This window comes from Embiotoca jacksoni, unplaced genomic scaffold (assembly GCF_022577435.1).
Source record: "Embiotoca jacksoni isolate LCO1_2020_lvr unplaced genomic scaffold, fEmbJac1.0.p SCAF_20, whole genome shotgun sequence".
NCBI classification, from domain to species: domain Eukaryota; kingdom Metazoa; phylum Chordata; class Actinopteri; family Embiotocidae; genus Embiotoca; species Embiotoca jacksoni.
In genome coordinates, this window is record NW_027185341.1 from 9,619,687 (window position 1) to 9,640,049 (window position 20,363).

General features: G+C 45.4%; 1 protein-coding gene across 1 annotated transcript in view; it reads left to right on the forward strand.

The window, feature by feature from the left end:
• cacna1g (calcium channel, voltage-dependent, T type, alpha 1G subunit) overlaps positions 1-19,449 on the forward strand; it is a 182,819-nt gene extending 163,370 nt beyond the window's left edge. The window contains 10 exon segments of the mRNA XM_069156162.1: positions 975-1,045; positions 2,919-2,997; positions 3,749-3,870; positions 4,996-5,418; positions 7,794-7,946; positions 10,391-10,513; positions 12,486-12,693; positions 14,001-14,170; positions 17,579-18,094; positions 18,096-19,449. Of these exon segments, the coding sequence (XP_069012263.1) occupies positions 975-1,045; positions 2,919-2,997; positions 3,749-3,870; positions 4,996-5,418; positions 7,794-7,946; positions 10,391-10,513; positions 12,486-12,693; positions 14,001-14,170; positions 17,579-18,094; positions 18,096-18,575 (2,345 nt within the window). The 3' untranslated portion in view covers positions 18,576-19,449.
• The last annotated feature ends 914 nt before the right edge of the window (positions 19,450-20,363 follow it).

A 20,363-nucleotide genomic window follows, 5' to 3' on the forward strand; every position in this document is an offset into this window, starting at 1 on the left:
GGAAAACCTGGTGTGGAATGAGCTCTCGTGAACTTAATAAGGTTGAACTGTTTTGCACTAGAAGTGCAGGAATGATCGGCTGTTTTAAGGTTAAAGAGAAGGGATGGACAGTGTTCACACTGTAACTGTGTGTCTAAAGCCGAATGGTGAAGAGGCCAAATGTTTGTCAGCTCAATAATCAAGCTAATTGTGACATGTTTCAGGTTTCTGTGGTAGCAGCTGATAGAGCTAGCCTGCTTCCTCCAGACTATTGCTCACAGTTTCAGTTTCCTTCACTGCGGTTATATTCATACTGATTGGTTCAAATTAACGTGAGATCTACGCCTAGTAGGGTGAAGGGATCGTCTCTCTATGGAGCGTGTCCAGACCCATATATTCACACAGTCAAACTGGCTTTGATAGAGTTGACAGGGAACAACAATTTCAGAGTAATAGGACTATTTATGAATCTAGTACATGGTGTGCCTTTAAATTTGAAACAAGGGGCCAACACATGACCTCCGTCACGTCTCTCCTTTATTCAACCTTTGTCAATACTCGGGTGTATCAGTCACGCCTAGTCTCACCGAAACGTCACACTGACACAGTGTCCTCTAGTGGACAGACGGGTGAGTTTCGCGCTTTGTCATGATACCAGGCTGTTGTATTACCTCAGCTTTTTTGCATGCGTTGTGCGTTATCTGTCAGTCTTGGTGTACCTCCATTGTTCCCATCACCCAGTCAGTAGGATGTTACGTCACTCCTGCTGTCCGAAATCGTAACGTCCAATAGAAGGACGTTTGTGACTACACTAACAGAGCAGGAAGACTGTAAGTGAGGAAAATGCTGTGTCCTTTCAATTTCACAGGCGTGATGGCACAAGTCCCTGCTCTCTTATGTAAGACGGAGAAATCTTAATATTGGTGCGACACTTTTTCATTTTGTGTGTGTGTGTGTGTGTGTGTGTGTGTGTGTGTGTGTGTGTGTCCCCACAGTGCTGAAGCTCTTGAAGATGGCGGTGGGAATGAGATCTTTGCTGGACACCGTTATGCAAGCCCTGCCTCAGGTACACAGTCAGCTCTGCTAAACAACATCCACCAACAGTCTTTCCTTCCTCATTTATATATTTTCCCTCATTGATTTCACATCCTAACACAAAAAAAACATTAGATCCCAGAGGCATTTCACTTTTGGTACGTATTCCTCTGTCTCAGGGCGTCTTTTCCCAGGAGCTTTTCGCTCAACTCTAGAGACCCTTATTTGCATTATCAGCCCCCTGCGGAGATTGGGGAGTGAATGCAGCTTGAGGTTTTGTTTTGAACAGTGGTGGGTGGATTTGTTAGTGATGGAGTTGGTAAATTAGAGCAACTTCTGCAGTGTTCGGGGAAAAAAAACAAAAAAAACACAAAGTCTCATGTTCTCAGCATTCTTTGATGTTGCTTCTGTCGTTCACATTCAGACAGACAGAGATTGAGTGTTGTTCCAGGCTAATTTCCCCAACAGCTTGTCACTGGTGTTCAAAATTAATCAACCCGCTAATTGGGGTGTGTGTGTGGGGGGTGGGGCAGTTTGCTACATGCTGATTAGCATTGACAGCAGCAAACTCTAGAGCCACCTAAATCCACCTCTGCATCTAAACTGTAATTCCCTATTGTTCCTTTCACTTTTGTCCGATCCGCAGCGCCTCTTCATATTTGTATTCCAATTTCGCATCTTTGTTTTAAAGACTGAATATAAAACCTTAAAAAATACAATGCGTCACTGCTTCCTTCCACTGTACAAAAGTGAAGCCAAAATATCTTGGAAATGGGGGGCTGCCATCTTGCACTGGTGATGTCAACCAACAGTGATGTCACCAATTGGTTGGTCAATTACCATTTTGAAGCCTCGAGTTGGGATTTTGGCCGTCTCCATCTGGCTGGTTTGGAGCCAGAAGTGACCATATTTGAACGATCTGGGGAGGAGCAAGTGGTAGATACAAATCTAAATGAGTGAAACGCAATGACATTACGTCCAGCCAACCAACAGCAAACACCTGACTGCACGACAAAAGCACTGCTTTTTGAGGCCTGACTTTGTGTTTGTATGTAACAGAGATGCTGAATGAGAGTCTATGGAGCCAGAGGCTCCATTTAGCAGCCTTTGGTGGTATTGTAGTACATGGCATTTCCGCATTGGCCTAATTTTGTAGACACAGAATCTACGTCCATTTTTATATGCACTCACTGCAGAGTCTGCAGTGGTAAAATCAGAAGAGATGTGGTATCAGTGACCCAACACCTCATTTCAGGCCCAAATGTGACCACACACGCCTCTTCATCTTCACCTATCAGCCGCCAGAGTCTTTACTGAAGTGGGCACTTGCTGTACTTTTACCATTTTCTAGATAATAATGACAAACATCTGCTAGTTGTTTAGCGAGCTTTCCACGTACCACGTCTCCAATCCCCCGGTCACTACTGCAAAGACGATGGTTGCAAACATTAACTGTATATAAAAGTGGACATAGCTTTCTGACAAATGAGTGCCAAAGTGCAAAGTCCAACCAGATTGAGTCAAACCAATTGCTCGCTCCCCAAACCGCCCAAATATGGTCACTTCTGGTTCCAAACCAACTCCAGTTTAGCAGGCAAGACGGCGACGGACAAAAATCGAAACTTGAGGTAGAATAACAGCAGTTCACAAACCAATGGCTGACATCACTGTTTGTTTGCCACTCGAGTGGGATCCATACGAAGACGTGCTAACGTTTGACAGTTACGTTGGAGTGACGGTCAACACTGACACGGTTTATACTTTTATTGCGTCTGCCTCATCACGAACCTCCATTCATTTTCTCCCTGGAACCAGCTGTTTGTTGTCCCTCCTTATTGGTTTATTTTTCCTGGGAATTCTTTCCTCTGACTAATCCCTCTTCTCTTCCTGTTGTCTCTCTGCAGGTGGGCAATCTGGGTCTCCTCTTCATGCTCCTCTTCTTTATCTTTGCAGCGCTGGGAGTGGAGCTGTTTGGTGAATTGAGTAAGGACACATGCACTCTGCAAACAGACTGAGAGGCAGTAGAGATTCTCCCGTGCGGTGCAGGCCACGCAGGGCCACGCAGGGCCAGGCAGGGCCAGGCGGGCCACGCAGGCCACACAGGCCACACAGGGCCAGGCGGGCCACGCAGGGCCACGCAGGGCCACGCAGGGCCAGGTGGGCCACGCAGGCCACACAGGGCCACGCAGGGCCAGGCGGGCCACGCAGGCCACACAGGGCCAGGCGGGCCACACAGGGCCACGCAGGGCCAGGCGGGCCACGCAGGCCACACAGGGCCAGGCGGGCCACGCAGGGCCACGCAGGGCCACGCAGGGCCAGGTGGGCCACGCAGGCCACGCAGGCCACGCAGGCCACACAGGGCCACGCAGGGCCACGCAGGGCCAGGCGGGCCACGCAGGGCCACGCAGGGCCATGCACCGAGCGCTCAGTTCTCCCCTCTGTGGGTTTAATCTATCCGATGTTAATTGCTTTCTAGAGGCCTTTGTTGAAATAGCGTATTGATCTCTCTAATTGTATCTCGTAGCTTTAAGTCTGATAAAATAGTATCACAGTAATTATAATTTCATTGCTGAGCCCTGTGCTGTGACAAATGAAAAGGCTTGAATGTTGCTGGCTTTCTGTGTCTCTCTTTTATTCTCGGGCTATTCCTCTCACTTCCTCTCCTCCCTCTCCTCCCTCTCCTCCCTCTCCTCCCTCTCCTCCCTCTCCTCCCTCTCCTCCCTCTCCTCCCCAGTCTGCGATGAGCGCCACCAGTGTGAAGGTCTGGGGCGCTACGCTACATTTAACAACTTTGGGATGGCATTTCTGCTGCTCTTCAGAGTTTCCACTGGAGACAACTGGAATGGCATTATGAAGGTGAAACTAACACTGCAGTTCGAAGTCCTGAACGTATACACACACTTACAACATTCATTCTTTTGTAAATGTTTATTTATATGAATTTGAGTTAAAATTGCTTCTCTAATTTTCAGAGAATTTTATATCTGAAAATGATTCAACAGCAAACTATTGTCCGATGTCTTTGTCTCAGTGCCTGCAGTGATGGTTTGCCCTTCATGTACTGAGGCAGAAAGTAAGAGTTTGGAGGTCAGAATAGAAACTCATGCGTCCGATTTTCACACCAGAGATTTGACTTCACCTCCCACCTTTCTGGCTCTTTGTGCCAGGGTTAAGTATTGTAAATGTATCAATATTGTCGGAATAAATCAGCAATAAACAGGACTGAGGAGGATAATGTACTTTTAAAGTGATAAACTACTAAACTGCATTGGTCCTTGTTTGTGTTGAGCTCATTTACATTTGTTTTCCTACAGAACTGTCAGCGTCAGCATGCTCACTATGACGATGCTGCCATGCTGATGTCTTTGATTTCATTTGCTAATTATCACACAATTTATAGCAGAAGGCAAGTGGAAGGTTTTAAAAGTCATTTGTTCTCTAAACTAAAGTATTGGGCAAAGTATATTTGGTGACCGATTTCAGCATTTAAAAAAAAAACATTTTTAATCTGTTTGAAAGATTGGTGCCATCCACGATCATTTACCTAGCGGACAATCTCCTCCTTGCTCTGCTTGACCTGGAGAGGAGAGAAAGTAGTGCGACTGTCAACGATGGCAAAAGGCAGGAGAGACTTACACTGAGCTGGAAATCAATAAGTACACGTAACTTTGGTAATTTAACATAAATACAATATTTTGTCTGGACCGCAACAGCAAGGCCAGCCCTAAAAGTTCATGTCTATCAATGTGTGAGTGAGGGATCGAAGTTACACCATTGGTCCGGCTTCATATCACAACTTTCCTTTCAAATTGAAAGCCATCCAGCATTTTCCGCAAGATATACAAGCAGTTGACCTAATCTTGGTTTTCTGATGGAAGGCCCCAAACATATTTGCATAATCTGGATAAATCCACCAGGAAATGTTGTTGACTGTAGCAAATATATTCTCACCTTGTTTTGTTTTTTTCCATTTTTTTGCAGGACACGTTAAGGGACTGCGCCCACGACACCAGCACCTGCTACAACACCGTGGTCTCTCCCCTCTACTTTGTCTCCTTCGTCCTGACCGCTCAGTTTGTCCTCGTCAACGTGGTCATCGCCGTCCTGATGAAGCACCTGGAGGAGAGCAACAAGGAGGCCAAGGAGGAGGCGGAGCTGGAGACGGAGCTAGAGCTGGAGCTTCAGATGGAAAGTGGGGACATGGCAACGAGGTCGTCCCAGCTCAACCCTCTGGCTCTGGGTGTGGACAGGTCGAGTTCTGGGGGTTCATCCTGGAGGTCCACTGGAGGAGGGGACATGGAACAGGAAAGGGAAGGTCCTGTGGACTCACCCACTCCTGATATCAGCAGAGACTCTGTAAACATCAGAGCAGAACCACCCTCATGCCTGGAGCCCCAGCTGGAGGTAAGGAATCTGTTGTGCTAAAAAAAAAAAAAAGTACTTTTTTTTAGGTTTTAATAACAGAAACGATGGACTTTAGTCTCTTTGGCATCAAGATACTTCCAGGAGCTCCAGGAAGATCAATAAGTTGTGAGACTGCTGCTGATGCACGGGCTCGGAGAAGAGCACCGTTACATGCAAGGAGCAGGAGAAACTATAACCCCCATGAGTAACTGGTACAAACTTCGTCACGTGAACATCATTATTTCCGGATTTAAAAACGTGTTTGTGAGCAGTGGTCCAGGTGCGTCCGTGATGGTTTACGCACCTGAAATTTGAACTTCAAAGATTGTGACAAATTACTGGGGAACCGAAAGAAGTCGCAGGGATCCAAAATCCGGTGAGCAGGAGTGATGGGGAGCCACGATTGTGTTTTTTGTGGGTGAGAAACTTATCAGTTTTCATTTGCAGTGTGAGTGGGAGCTCTGTCATGTTGGAGAACCCGCGTGCGCGTCGCGCCACAGTTCGGGTCATTTGCACTCAACGATTATCCTCAGATGCCTCAGATCATCACAGTAGATCTCCGTAGCGACAGTCTGACGCTCTCGAGGACAAATTCAGGGCGCAAAAAAAACCCCACCTGGTTGCACGCCTGACCTGATGCGCCTTTTCGGTTTTTGGACAGTCACGTCCCGTCCTTTGGGAATATGAATGTCACTAAGAACACCTCTCCAGTCTCATTGCTTCAGTGCTTCAGCCCTCCTGAAGCACTCGAAAGGGTCTCAGTTGCAAATTTAAAGCATTTGACACAAAACATGACGTGCGCTCTCTGGTCACGCCCTCGGAGAAATCACAGACACACCGGGTCCACTGCTTACAAAAATATGTGTAAGTCAGGAATTCATGATGATCAAGTGACGAAATGTGTACCAGTTACTCATTAGGGTGATATCTTTCTCCTGCTTGGAACTTATTGATCTACCCTCATATAACCACCTTGTTTATTACTCTGCTATCTTAGTGTTTGTATTATGTCTAGATTAGGTCAGATTATTAGATTCTCAGGGGTTGAAGCAGCCTCCTGCGTGACATGACGGCTGCTCTGAGGTCACTTCCTGCTGGCGGCCGGGCTGCGAAGCCAATCAGACGACCCCTACGTCTCTGGTCATAGCTTCTGAATCCGGGCCAAACCATTAGTTAATTCTCAGGCTCACGCTGAGGAGCGCCGAGCATGCCGGATGGTATCGGATATAATGGATTCTGTGGTCTTCCTGCTCGTTGCTGTCTCTGTGTAATAACTGTCATCCACGGGTAAATAAACAGAGACGGACATGGCTATATTAGGGTATATTCACCAGACAGTCTGGCACCATTTCAAAATATAAGTGGATGCATTTATGTGACGTGTATCCCATGTTTAGGGTCATATTTGGAAGAACATACTTCAATTTAAGCTTTAAGGTCAAGATACTCTTAAATACTACAGTCTCTGTTCCTCTACCACACATGTGCAACACTATAATACTGACCAATATTCTCTTCACTCCTTTTTTATGGTTTATTTTAACTAAAAAAAAAAATGCAGCTAGAAAATGTGACCGTATGTAAATTTATTATTCTGTACTGACCAATATATAGATGGATTACAGTCTGTGTGCATTTGTGATTGTGTTGTGTGTGTGTGTGTGTGTGCGTTGTGTGTGTGTGTGTGTGTGTGTGTGTGTGTGTGTGTGTGTGTGTGTGTGTGTGTGTGTTGTGTGTTGTGTGTGTGGCTGGTCCCTGCAGAGGACATGCCAGTCACAGACAGGTCACAGTGCCATGGGAAAGCCGGACTGCAGGGTCTTGTTGTTCACTTCAACAGCTATTTCCAGACAGCGGAGGAACTTTTAGAGGATAGGAAGCAGAGGTCTCACTGTCGTTATGTTTCTCCTCCAAGACGTGATCCATCTTCCTCTGACACTCCTCCAAAAACAGGAGCGGTTAAACCTCAATCTCTTCTCCAGCCTTGTGGCAGGCCAGCTCTGCCGCAGTGTTGTAGTGCCCCCTTGTGGGCTTGCATAGTAACACATGTATGTTTGTAGTGGATGTTGATGAGGAGTTGGTTGTAATCAGTTAAAAGTGTGAAGAAGTCATTTAGTGAAACACTTACAATCTAGTTCTCCTACATTGTTGTGCTTCTTTGTCATTTGTCTTTGTATATCTGTTTGTTTCTGCCTGATCGACTGTCTTTTTTCCTTCCCTCCTTTTCTTTGTGATCCATTCTTCTTTCTACATTTATTTACATATCTCTGTTTGGACTTCTGTCTTTCCTTTCCACCTGTCCTCTACAATTCCCCCCTTCCCCTCCTTTTTCTTCTTCCTCTGTTTGCTCTTGCTTTTTTCTCTCTCCATTACCCAAGTTTGTCCAGCGGAGAGCGCTGTTTGACTCGGTCTCCCTGGTCATCCAGGGTTCAATGGAGGGCGAGTTGAGTCTGATGGACAACCTGTCCGGCTCTATCTGCCACTACTACGCGCTGCCCCCCGAGCCCAGCAAGCACAGCACCGACAAGAAGGTCAATAATTACCATGAAACACAGCTGATGACTCACTTCTCTCCATTTCATTCGTCCGCTGGTTCTTATTTCTCTGCAACATGTCGGACTGCAGAAAATCAAAACTGAGATGCTGTTGATTTTGTCTTTAATACCAATACAAATATTATACAATAATCTCATGTAATTCTACAGACAGTGTTTCATAAAACAAGTATGTCTTTAAAGGTCAATTTAGAAAAGAAAATCTGTTTTTCTGTTAATTAAGAGTTTTCTCTCAATTTTCTTATGAAATCCTGAACTATACTGTTCCAATTATTTAGGCTTCCACCAACTATTCTGATGATACACCAACTATTCGGCTGTTTAAAAGCTCATGGCCATGAAACTTGTGATATGAAGTAGTTATGACTGTCAGAAGTTGCTACAAGTGGTGTGTTCAGACCAAACGCAAAGCTAATTAGTCTCAATGCAAAGATGCAAAAGGACGTGAATTTGTGTCTGCACGAGTTGAAAATATTTAACTATACTTGCGGCCATATTTGTGCAAGTAACACGAGGTGAAAATTTGTTTGGTGTTTGGTGTGAAAACAACATGAGACACAAGGCACTGGAGGTAATGAAGAAAATGAGTTGAGTGAACCGATCCTCTAAATAAAGCCGATTACCACAAAGTTGTAAGTAAGCCCTGCCGACTCTTGCACCATTTTTTTTTTTTAATTGAAAACAGCTGAAATAATCTCAGCATTATCGGCAGACTTTTCCTTTTTTTCAATTTGTTTAAATGAAAGTAAAAAGTTTTCCGACTAAATGTCTTAAAGATGGAGTGTACGGTACTCGGCCTAAACAATAAGATAGACGCACAAAGAAAGCTCATACTTTTTGTGGAACTTATTTTTGTTTATAATTCAGCTTTAAAAGCATCCATTGTGAATGTTTGTTAAATTTCCTGCAGCCCTACAGCAATTACCATTTTCATCCTGGCATTACTCCTCGTTGAATATTCGTCCCTCTCTAACCGGCCTTGTTGCCCACCGCAGTGTTCGTGCGTCACGTCCCGCCTCAGCTATGATCTCATTCCCCCGTTCACTTCTCCTCCTTCATGCTTGGCAGGTTGTTGTTGTTTTTTCGGTCTGGTTCAGCAGCCTCAGTGAGAGTTTTCTCTGTCTCCCCTTCACAACTTGTTGTCGGTGTGTGTGTGACACGTTTGTGCGATTCTATAGGAGATTACCTACTTTTTCAATCCGCCGCAGCAAAAGTGAAACCTCCCCACCTCGGGCCTTCCTGAAGCCGGCAGATCAGTGTTGCACATAAAGTCTGCGGAGAAATGGCTCCAATCAATGAGCTATGGATCACTGAGTCGCTGAATAATTCATCTGGGTGCCTCTTTTTTGTCTCATTTAAAGGCAAATTGTGCACAATCACATTAGCATTGCTAAAAACCCCGTCTTCTAAAAGCTTGAACTGGGTTGGAGATGTCAGCGTCAGATGCCACAGGCCACCTTTCTCCTTCTGATACATTAGCAGAAATGTTTTCCATCGAGTTTCAACCCCTGCCTCTCGATGCACCGACGGCCCATTTGCCTGTCAGAGAGCATTTCTCCTGTTAAACCGCTGGCAGGCCGAGTACACAGCAGCTCCAGACCTCTGAAGACTGGAGCTAAACCCTGCAGGGCTCCGCAATTCAGGAAAGTGACAGAAATGAGCGTGTTGGATTCCACTAATTTAACCATGTAGGTTCTTCGATGTGCTTTTTAGCAGTCTGTACATTACAAGTAGGGATGAGCAGTTCAAGCAGAACTACCATTTCAAATTCACTATTTGATTTCTTATCAAATATTCGCCCCGTCAGTGCTTCACTCTTAATGAGCGCTGGAAGGTTTTAAACTCTCTTTTCCTGCAGTTTGCACCGCAGCTCTTCTTTATTTATGTGGTGAGGGAGTCCCACATAACACCACGGCAGGCAGCTTTTAGCCTCATTACCGCCACCTTCTGACGGGAGTAAGGCATTACAACCAGGCGCTGGGAAAAACTGTGTAAATAAGGAAGAACGATATACTAATCGATTTAGAAAGTTACAACGCATTTTTGAAATCCATCCTTAATTACAATACGTGTGATATCAATTAATTCCCTTCCCGTGTGCTTCTTTGTGTCGTTTGCATCCTTTCCAGCTGTTAGTCTACTCTACATGTGTCCATGTTGGTGAAGTAAAAGCCAAAATACAATGAAAGCAAGAATGATAAAATGTCTAAAGATGAGAGGAAATGTCATCATGTGGTTTCCAGCCTGTTTTCACGTCGTCTTGTTTCCGTGTTGTTTTGCTCCGCTACATCCGAGCAGTTTATACGTGTTGTTTCAAACATGTATTTCTCTTATCTGTGTAACGTCCTTCTGGTTGTGTGTTGCACGGACTGTGCGTTTTGTTTTTCTCTGCTCACCAGCGGTTGTCTCTTCCTGCCTAGATCCCTCTAGCGGAGATGGAAGCTCTGTCTCTGGCCTCTGAGAAATCCTGGTCCCTAGCTCTGACAGACGACTCAGCCCCCGACGATTTTAACCCCCCCTTTCTAACCAGTCTGGAATGCAATGTACTGACAGTTCCTCTCTTTCTCTTTCTCCATCCTTCTTCCTCCTCCTCCTCCTCCTCTGCAGTAGCTTGTGATGTCTCCTTCCCAGGGCACTTCCAAAACCACTTGTCCCTCCCCCACTACGCTCACTGGGTTTAAAATGCTTTGGTTGGCAGGGAGAAACCAACCTGTTGCCAAATCTACAAACTTTGATTTGAAGCCACTGTGGCAATAATTGAAATGTTTCTGTTCTATCTTTCAAATTATTAACATGGTTTAAGGGTGCTGTTGTGTTGGCGTGTTAAAAAAAAAAAAAAAAAAGCTTTTTAAAATATTTTAAATTCAGTTTGGACTGATTGTTGTGATACATCAAACAGGAACTCGGCCATCCAAAGCAGGCTTTCATCACCACGCCCCTCTGGGGGGAAATAACCCCAAATACTGCACATACAGCAACAGCAAACCAAAGGAAGTTCTTCAAACTTTGACTTTAAAATAACCAGTTTAATGTAGTCTGATGTATCAGTGAACTAGATTAAAAACAATAAAAACTAAATCGAGGCCCACTCATAAAAACATTGTTCGTTAGCGCTACCGGTGGTCAAAAACTCCACAGGGTGCCTTTAAGTTGTATTTAATTTAAATTCTGTCTAAAGGCAAGCACACAATTACACATATGGAGAATAAAGTGTCCAATAATACCTGAATAATTGATGAATAACCACGTTTATTTTGCGTAAAGGAAATAACAGATGCTTTTAAATGCAAACACAATAAATTAAACTTAAGTGCCTTTAACAGAAGTCTGTTTTCTCTGTAATTAGTCCCAAATTATATAATTCTACACACCAATAAAATAAAGTCTACTGAAACATAAATACGTGAATACATGTCTGATTGGCAGATATCTTTCTGACGGTATCCAGTTTATGGACAACAAATCCAATCAGCTGCTTTAAATGGTTAAAGTAATATACGGAAAACTCTGCACCCGCTGGAGGGAAAGTCTGAGCTCTTTACCCCCCCCCCCCTCCCATTAACCACCAGTTTGGCTCATTGATGATCCCACGGTTCCCTCTGAGAGCGTCGCTGTAACCTTGGACCGCACTGCACATCCTGACCAGTGTTTCAGTGGCATCGATGTATAAATCATAACAAATGAGATCGCCATCGAACACAGCGATGTAAATTAGATTGTTCTGGGGACAAACACAAAAACAAAAACAAAAACAGAGCGAAGGGAGTGAAGAAGTAGAGGAGTTCAAGTGGCATTGAAAGACTCTGGTGACTCTTAACCATGTGCCCACCAAATTTCTCTTGTCTTTCTCATTCCACCTTTCCAGCCTGGTGTGTGTTACTTTCCAGTCCAGTAGAGTAGTGCGCCTCCTCACCTGCCAGTTTGCAGTTTTCTCTCCTTCCTCTTCCTCTTCCTCCTCCTCCTCTCTCCTCTCTCCTCTGTAACATATTTTTTCTCTTTTCTTTTCCCCTCCTTCTACTTTTCTTTCTCCTTTGTGCTTTACACGTGAGTCCTCGTCTTTATCCACAGTCCTTTCCTCTCGGCCGTCTTCTTGTGTCCGCGCTGTCCCTCCGTCTCCCGCTGTCGTAGTTTTCCGCTCTCCTCGGAGGGTTGTACAGTGTGTTGGAGCTCTCGCAGCTCTGTGATGAATGCGAACTGGTTTTGTACTGGGTCGGGCTGCCGGACACTGGCCTTGAAGCAGACACGAGACGCAGAGTGTCTTACACTTCAAAAAAAAAAAAAAAAAAAGAAGAATTGGAGAGGTTCCTGTGATCTGTGGCAGCTCTGTGTCAGTCAACTCCAACGTACAAAGATCCCATCTGTCCTCTTGTCTTCAAGCTGCCTCTTTGTTCACGTGGTGTCTTAGAGAGAGATAACAGCTGCGAGTGTGTCGGGACGAGTGTGAGAGTGCTTGAGTTAAAGACTAGCACCGGTCCTGACGTAGAGGGACCCTGACTGTCCTCTCTGTCCGTCCAGCCGGAGCACCTCGATGCTGGGGAGCCAGCGGCGGACAACCTGCTGAGCGTGAGGAAGCCCGCGGTGGGACGCACGCACTCGCTGCCCAACGACAGCTACATGTTCCCCCCCCTGCAGCCCTCGGGCACCGCGTCTCCGGCTCAAGCACAGCTTCAAGCACAGTCACAGGGGCCCCGGCACATACCGGGCACCCACAGGGCCCAATCAGGTACAGTAGGACATTTATTGCATTTTAAATAAATGTCTCCACAGGTCGTCGCCTTTTCATTTCTCTTAAAGGTCCCACATTTTACACTTTTCTGGCGTTGCAGTCTTGATCACGAAGAGAATATTTTTGTGGTTCTAAGTACCAAAAACCTTCCGAATATATTTTTACATCTCTCTAGAGTTCTACCAAGACCCATATCATCGACCTTTTGTTCTGATTGGCCGACTCGTTTCTGAGTCATTTTCTTTTTAGCGTGCTCGCTCAGCCACAGAACAGCCGCTCACTGTTTTTCACCAAAAAAAAAAGGTGGGACAGTGAGCCGTCTCGTGTTAAAGACGGAGATGAGTGTCACTTTCTGACATCACAAACTTACAGAAGCACAAACCGCTCATCCAAACAGCACCGTTGATAAATATGTGCTGTGTGCATTTCTTTGTGGACTGAACGTTTTGACACTTTTCTTTTTACAGTATTTATAAAGCACTCAAACCTGGTGTTCAAAATCAGAAAAGGAATGGAAGTCTGAATTCACAGACTCCGAGGTGCGATCAAACTGTTCAGAGGCTGCTCCTGTTGCGCGGGTGGAGCGCAGCGTGGTCACAACACAACAGGAAACAATAACCTTCATGAGCACTTGAGTTTCAATGCTTGATCAACATCTGCGCCCGAGTTACACGTGTGCAAATTTGCAATTTCAACATGGACATGTCAAATTCAGTAAGTGGGCAACAGAGACCCTCGAAATGCTTCAGGAACCTGCAGCAATGACCTGAAGAGGTATTTTGGATGTTTCCAGAGAGGCACGATGTCCAAGAATGAAGGAGGCGCATCAGCTCAGGAGTCACAGCGGGTCCATTGTCTTTAACATTAGTGGGGTTGTGTACCATGAATCCGTTTCAACACTTTGGTTCTCCAGCGTGACCCTAACACTCCCCGCCGCTTCTACCGGCTGGATTTGACTACTTGTGTCCAAATTTGCTGTGAGCTCTCTGCTCAAGTTTCAGGTGCGTGGTGAAACCGCAAATGCGCAGGTACGTAACTCAAGTTGCGATGCTGATGAAGCGTTATAACTCGGTATATTTACTGAGGAAGGTTATAGCTTCCTCCCGCTCTGCACGCGTCACAGTGCTGCACTCCATTCGTGCGCAACAGGAACAGTCTTAAGAACTTTTTCATCGGCCCTCATGAACCAACAATCTGGAATTTGACATCTGATTGGGAGTGAACAGAAAATGGAGCGATCCCTTTTTTTAACATAACGTGTTCCTTTTTGTCATTCACCTGTGAGCGCTGTGCTTTACGCGCAGGCTCCCGTGGCTCGGTGCGTTCACAACCTGAGGAGTTTTCCCAGCAGCTGAGCGTCCCAGCGGACCTCTTCAGACCCATCAGCCCTCACAGCCACTCCGACTCGGAGGGCATCCCGCGACAACAGCCTCCGCGACGCACGCACACACTCAGCCGCACGCTCCGCAGACAGGTGACCGAATCCTACCCAAATAACTTCACGAGTCTTATTCTGTCCTCTGATGTCCATTTGTGAGCGTAAAAACGTGTTTGGTGTCAGTGGTTCTTAACCAGCATGTCGCTCTGGGAGTTTCTCTTCATACAAATCACTACAAAAGCTGATTTTATTGATTAAAGCACTTTCTAGCTGGACAGCTGATCTCGGCGCCAATGAAACCTTTGGGTTACGGATTATGAACAACAGCGTTATGGAGTATTAGGACCACTTTGGGAACAAAATAAAATCATCATATATACATTCATTTTAAACCCATAACAGCATGAAATGAAAAAAAAGAAACTCTTGTTTCATCCTGAATTTATACCGTTGATAATATAATTTGAATAATTAATGACACATCTCTGAACAATCAGCCTTTACACACAAGAAACTGAAGATGAACGACTGGCGCGTCATGCCATATTGATGGAGGTATTATATACAGTATTGTTAGTAACTGTTAGCAGGCTACTACTGCTACATTACATTTACATAGTATTACTGATAAGTAGAAGTTTAATTCTCAAACAAACAAAATAGTGTTTTGAGATGTACCTTCTTTTTCACTAATGACTTTTTGGGCAACATACTTTATCACTTCCTTTGCTTTTAGTTTGATAAAAAAGAAATGCTGCACTTTTATTTCTGTCATTAAACAGTATTAGATTAGCTTAGCTACGCTGCAGAATGTTAATGATGAAAACATGAAAGGATTCATTAATTTAATATATTTTAGTATGCTTTGAAAGACTTTATTCTTTAAACAATACAACATTTTCTTTCGATCTTGGATTTATTTCAACCCAGAGTGGTTTTAAAACTCCATCGTACAGAATCATTGGTTTAAAGATCTCCCCTTTGCATGTTTTTAAACAATTTCATTTTGTCTTTCTCTTTCCCCTTCTTCCTCTTATATTCCTGTTTATTATTAACTGATATCATTTCCCCACTTTGTATCTGTTACTCTTTGATCTCAGCTCAGTTGGGCCCAAAAGCCGCCCGACCCTGAGCTCCTGCTCAAACACAGATACTCCTGTTTCTGAAACGGCGACAAACAGCAGACTTTAGCTCCTACTGGGCCTTTCAGAAACACTGGACTCCGTGTTCATCTCCAGACACACACACGCGCGCACACACACACACACGCACACACACACACACACTCCCCCCTCTTTTTGTCTCTCCTTGTCTTTCATCCACCCAGATGTTTGTCTTCTGCTAACCATCCGCCACAGAGCATCTTGAAATCTCTAACAGGTACTTTTACCTGTAAGAAACTCAACTTTAAGTTTATTGTGTCTCCTATACTCTCATATGACTGGAGCTATGTTGCATTATATTACTGGTTAATCAGTCAAGTGATAGAAGGAACTGAAGTTGGACACAGATATAATGTGGCGGAGAAATTTACCCACAATCCAGTGCACTTAACCTATTACAAACTCTACAACTCAGGGGATTGCTGCAAAACAGCGAGCGCTGTCCTTATGCATTTGGCCATTTTTTACGCGTAGTATAAAGATAACAGAGCAGCAGAGAGTTTTGTATTTCCTAGAGTAGTGCTTGAACAGTACGTAGTAGTTAACCAAAGTACAGTATTTGTTGTACTTAAGCTGGTTTTGCTTAAAAATAGAGAAACAATCAGACAGGGTGATTATTGTCAGTGTTGTTCTGGTGTGCGCTCGTATCATTTGTTGTTCCCGGTGTTGCAGTGCTGCGGCTGGTGATTGATATCTTTGGGCACTAGGTGTCTCTGTGGTCACACCGTTCAGGGTCATGCAGGGAAACCCATGAATCCCAACACAAAGCGCCGTGCCCTGAAACCCACACATGCCTTGTCTCCTCATCACAGATTCAAGATCTTATCTTAATTGACCACAATTAAATTCAAGTGCTGCTCATTTCCTCTCCGGAGCGGGAGGTCTGTGAGGGACGAGAACAAGTCATGAGGACATTGCAGCGATCACTGTGCTTACTAACCGCGACGCCGACAGTAGTAACGTGATGTTTACCCTCTCGCCTGTTGGCCTCACACCCTGTGCAGAAGGAAGGATGAAGGTATGGGAGCACCGATCAGAGTCTGGTTGTAAATTCTCCTGAAAACTGCACTGCGGACTGTTTACAGGGTTTTGTGTGACAGGTCAAAGGTTAGAGGGTCACGTGGTCTGGCTCAGAGTTCATTGTGTCAGTCAGCTCCTTCCTGAAGTCCTCAAAAAAAAAAAACAGAACACTTTCCAACATGCTGCTCGCTCATGTCAGTTTAAACCCGTTAAACCTGGAAACTTCATCTGATTAATTTAATTGTCGGTTGGATTCAAGAAAATACACCTCAAGTTTATATCCCTTTTACAAGAGGGTTATTAGATTTCCAAACCTGTATTCATAATCCTTGTAAATGAAGAAATGTGGAGGAAAATGTACCTGCAGAGAATTTTAATCACAAGTTTAAGGAATCGTTTTTCTTTTTTAGGAAGCAAATTTAGTCAATTTACTTTTTTAAAGTTGTCAAGTCACTTTAAAGACAATTTAAGACATCCGAACATAATCTGCTCTGAATAATTGTGTCTGAAATGAAAAGGAAAGTTAAATTACCCAGTTCAAATTCCCATATTTTTCTGAAGAATAAGCTGGCAAGAATCTACGTAAATGTTTTTTTTTTAACAACTGTCGTAAATCCACATCCCTCCTGGTGTGAATAGTTTTCATGCAAAATATCTGCGGGCCAGTATTTCACATTTTGGTGTCATTTATCTGTCACAGCCGTGGTGTGTAAAAGGCCTTTAGCTGCATACGTTACCATGATTGGCTCCAAACCTGTTATGATGTCACGAAGCCTTGCTGAAACATAGACATCATAAATTGGATATTTAAGGAGAGCACGTGTCAAAACAAATCAGTGAAGCTCAAACAAGTGAAGGAGCGATGATGAGGTTTGAGCGGAGCGAGTCTTTAACAGATGTCTCCGTCAGCTGTGAATATAAAATGCTGACTCGGCCTCATCAGAATTAGCGCACAGAAAGCTCCCCTTCAGGTCAGATGTTGTTTATCCAACTTGACAAATCTTAATGTGAATACTGACATTGAGCAACGCGGCGTCTGTATTTCTGTTGGAATTCCTGGCAGAATGTTGTAATTTAACTCTTTGCTGTCCGCAGTGAGAAGCTCAGAGCTGACTGAGAACTTTGACCCAAACCGCTGCTTCTCATCCTCATTTCCTCACACTAACTCGTCTCCCCCCCCCCCCCCCCCTCTCATCCTCTTTGACCCTGAACCTCGGTCTCCTCAAACCCCCCCCCCGTCCCTCCCCATCTTCCTCTCGCTGCACATTTACCTCCATCTCCAAAATACTTCACCCTCCCCGCTCCATGTTCCATCTTCCAGGTTGCGGTGTCTACTGATTCTCAGGAGGCCCTTTGTTCAGACGGAGGGGAGAGCAGTGAAGGACTTGTGAATGTGGCCTCTCTGGGCCTCCCTCCGTCCCCCTCCACCTCCCCCTCCCCCTGCTCCCATCATCATCATCCTCATCAGCAGCCCGCCCTCTGCCCGGTCCCCCCCACGCCGGGCGCCTCCCCAAAACCCTCGCGGCCCAGCAGCGTGCACACGCAGCACCACGACCAGCACTGCCTCGCGTCCTACCCCGACTCCGACTCCGCCTCGCCTCCTCCGCCGTTACCAGCCAGGCCGCACCAACAGGAGGCGGCCTCGGAGGACCAGGAAGTGTCCCTGATCACCTGCGCAGGGTTGGCCGGCAGCAACGACATGGCGGCGGACGACGGCGGCATGAACGAGGGTTACGGCAGCTACGCGGGCGGCGAGGAGAGTCGGAGTCCGTGCTTGAGGCAGCTGAAGAAGTTCCACAGCGCCGACACGCAGAGCCGCGCCGCCCTCCTGCCCCGCCCCCCGCCCCTACTCCTGGCTGGACGACCCGCGGCGCCACTCGGTCGAGGTCTGCTCCTCGGTGGACTCCAGCCCCCAGCGCAGCACCACCTCCACCTCCTCTGGCTTTGTGTCCCGGGCCGACAGTCTGCAGATCCAAAGCCAGATCCCCGCCCAGACGTCGGTGCCCTCGCCCCGCCGCAAGAAGAAGATGAGCCCGCCGTGCATTTCCGTGGACCCGCCCGACGGGCTGGTGCCCCAGTCGGGCCTCTACCCGGGCCTCGGCGGCACGGGGCTGGCGGGGTTGGGCGCGCCCCCTCCTCTGCCCGGCCGGGACACCTGCCTGAGGAGGAGGGCGCCCTCCAGTGACTCCAAGGACTCCTTCGACCTGGGAGTCGGCGAGGGCTCGGCGCAGGACGGAGGCTCGCCGAACCCCAACACCAACCCCAAGCTATTGACTCTTCCCAGTTTCTCCTTCGAGAAGACAAGCTCTGAGCACTGAACCCTGAACACTCCACACACACACACACACACACACACACACACACGCACATGCACACACCCTCCAAAACACACACACACAAACACACGCACGCACACACACGCGCACACACACACACACAGCCGGACGAACCCTCCAAAACACACACACACACACACACACACACACACACACACACACACACACAAACACACGATGCACTCTGTGTATCTGTGATGGTGATAGTTTCTAGTAATAATGCTGTAGAAAGTAATAATGGTAAACTACAACCAACAATGAAAACATCCTTGGTTCCATAAGGAGTGCAGTACTGTAGTAGTGTGACCATCCCTCGTCTTTGTATTGTTACTGCCAAAACAACTAGAGAAGAAGAGGCCAATAAACAGAACTGTTTCTCTTCTGCTACACCTGCATGCCACCGGCTGCAGCTCGACCCCGTCGCCTCTGGAGCGACACCAGCGCCTGGGATCTGGCGACCTCTGTGGTCGCCGTAGGAACTGCCTGGTGTCGCACAGAGCGGAACTGGTCAGTGGAGGTACAAAGCAATATGAACGTTTTAGAGACACTATTTTCTTAAATTATTGGGCCATAGTGTTTGTACAGGATGTTGTTTTTAATTTCATTCGATTGTTACTTTCATGTCTTTTTTGTGATTTTTTTTTTTTTTTTTTTTTTTTTTTTTTTTTGTCAGAAATGGTTTGTCTTTGTCTTTCTTTTTTCACCGTAGGATATTTCTAGCTTTCTTGGTTTACTGAGGAAAGTGAACGTTTTTCAAAGTGCTGAAAACCATGTATTTGTAGGAATAATATATAAATATATATATATAAAAAAAAAACAAGTCATTAAACTGAGCTTGGATTTTTAAGCACACGCATTAGATCACGGTGGTTTGATTGTTTAAGGAAAAAAAAGCTTGATCATGTCTCTGGTGTGTTTCCGACAGTCTCTTTGTAGGGTGTGAAGACTGACTGAAGATTGATCGTAAAGTTGCTGTTTTTTTAAACTTGACTTCAAGTTTGACCTATTACTTCCTCGCTGAACAAGCAGCCAGCAGCAGAATTCCTTCTTTCTCACATTTCATCCCCGAGTGAAGGATCGGCCGTCACTGCAGACACACCACTCTTAGCTCGCACAAACACACGAGCGTCATAAATCTGACATCATGAAGAAAGCCACTGGCATCTTAGGTGAGTAAAATGTTAATGGTTTTCATTGTACAGCCTATTGATTCCATATTTGTAAGCATATTTTGTAATTAATGTGGCCAAGCTTCTCTCACGATAATATTACAGCAGAAAATCTAGACGCGAGTAAATAAGCACGTGAATACGTATAGAAACAGGAGAGTTTTCACAAAATTAGACTCTTTGCTTACTGAGCCTCATTTTAATAATTTAATGCGCCAAAATGTATGATGTATGATATATTTAACGTTTGTAAATGTCTGAACACAGTAAAAATGAGTTTGTAATTGACAACGTGAACCGCCAGGACCCGTTTGGTTCAGATCAGATTAATTATATGTTCCAGGACGTTGCACCGCACAGTAGAAGTTTCTAGAAACAACAAATTTAATTAAAACTGTAAGCAGTGATATGCGGGCCCTCGCATGCTACACGTCGGGGAGCCAACGGGTCGGGGAATAATAAAAATAAATAAATGTCATAGGGCAGGTCACCTGAAATATGAAACAAAAGTCATACTATATGTCCTACAAAATCAAAAAACAAAACAAGATTGTACATGTGGTAAAATATTTTGGACGACATGCTGTAGTAAGACTTTTTT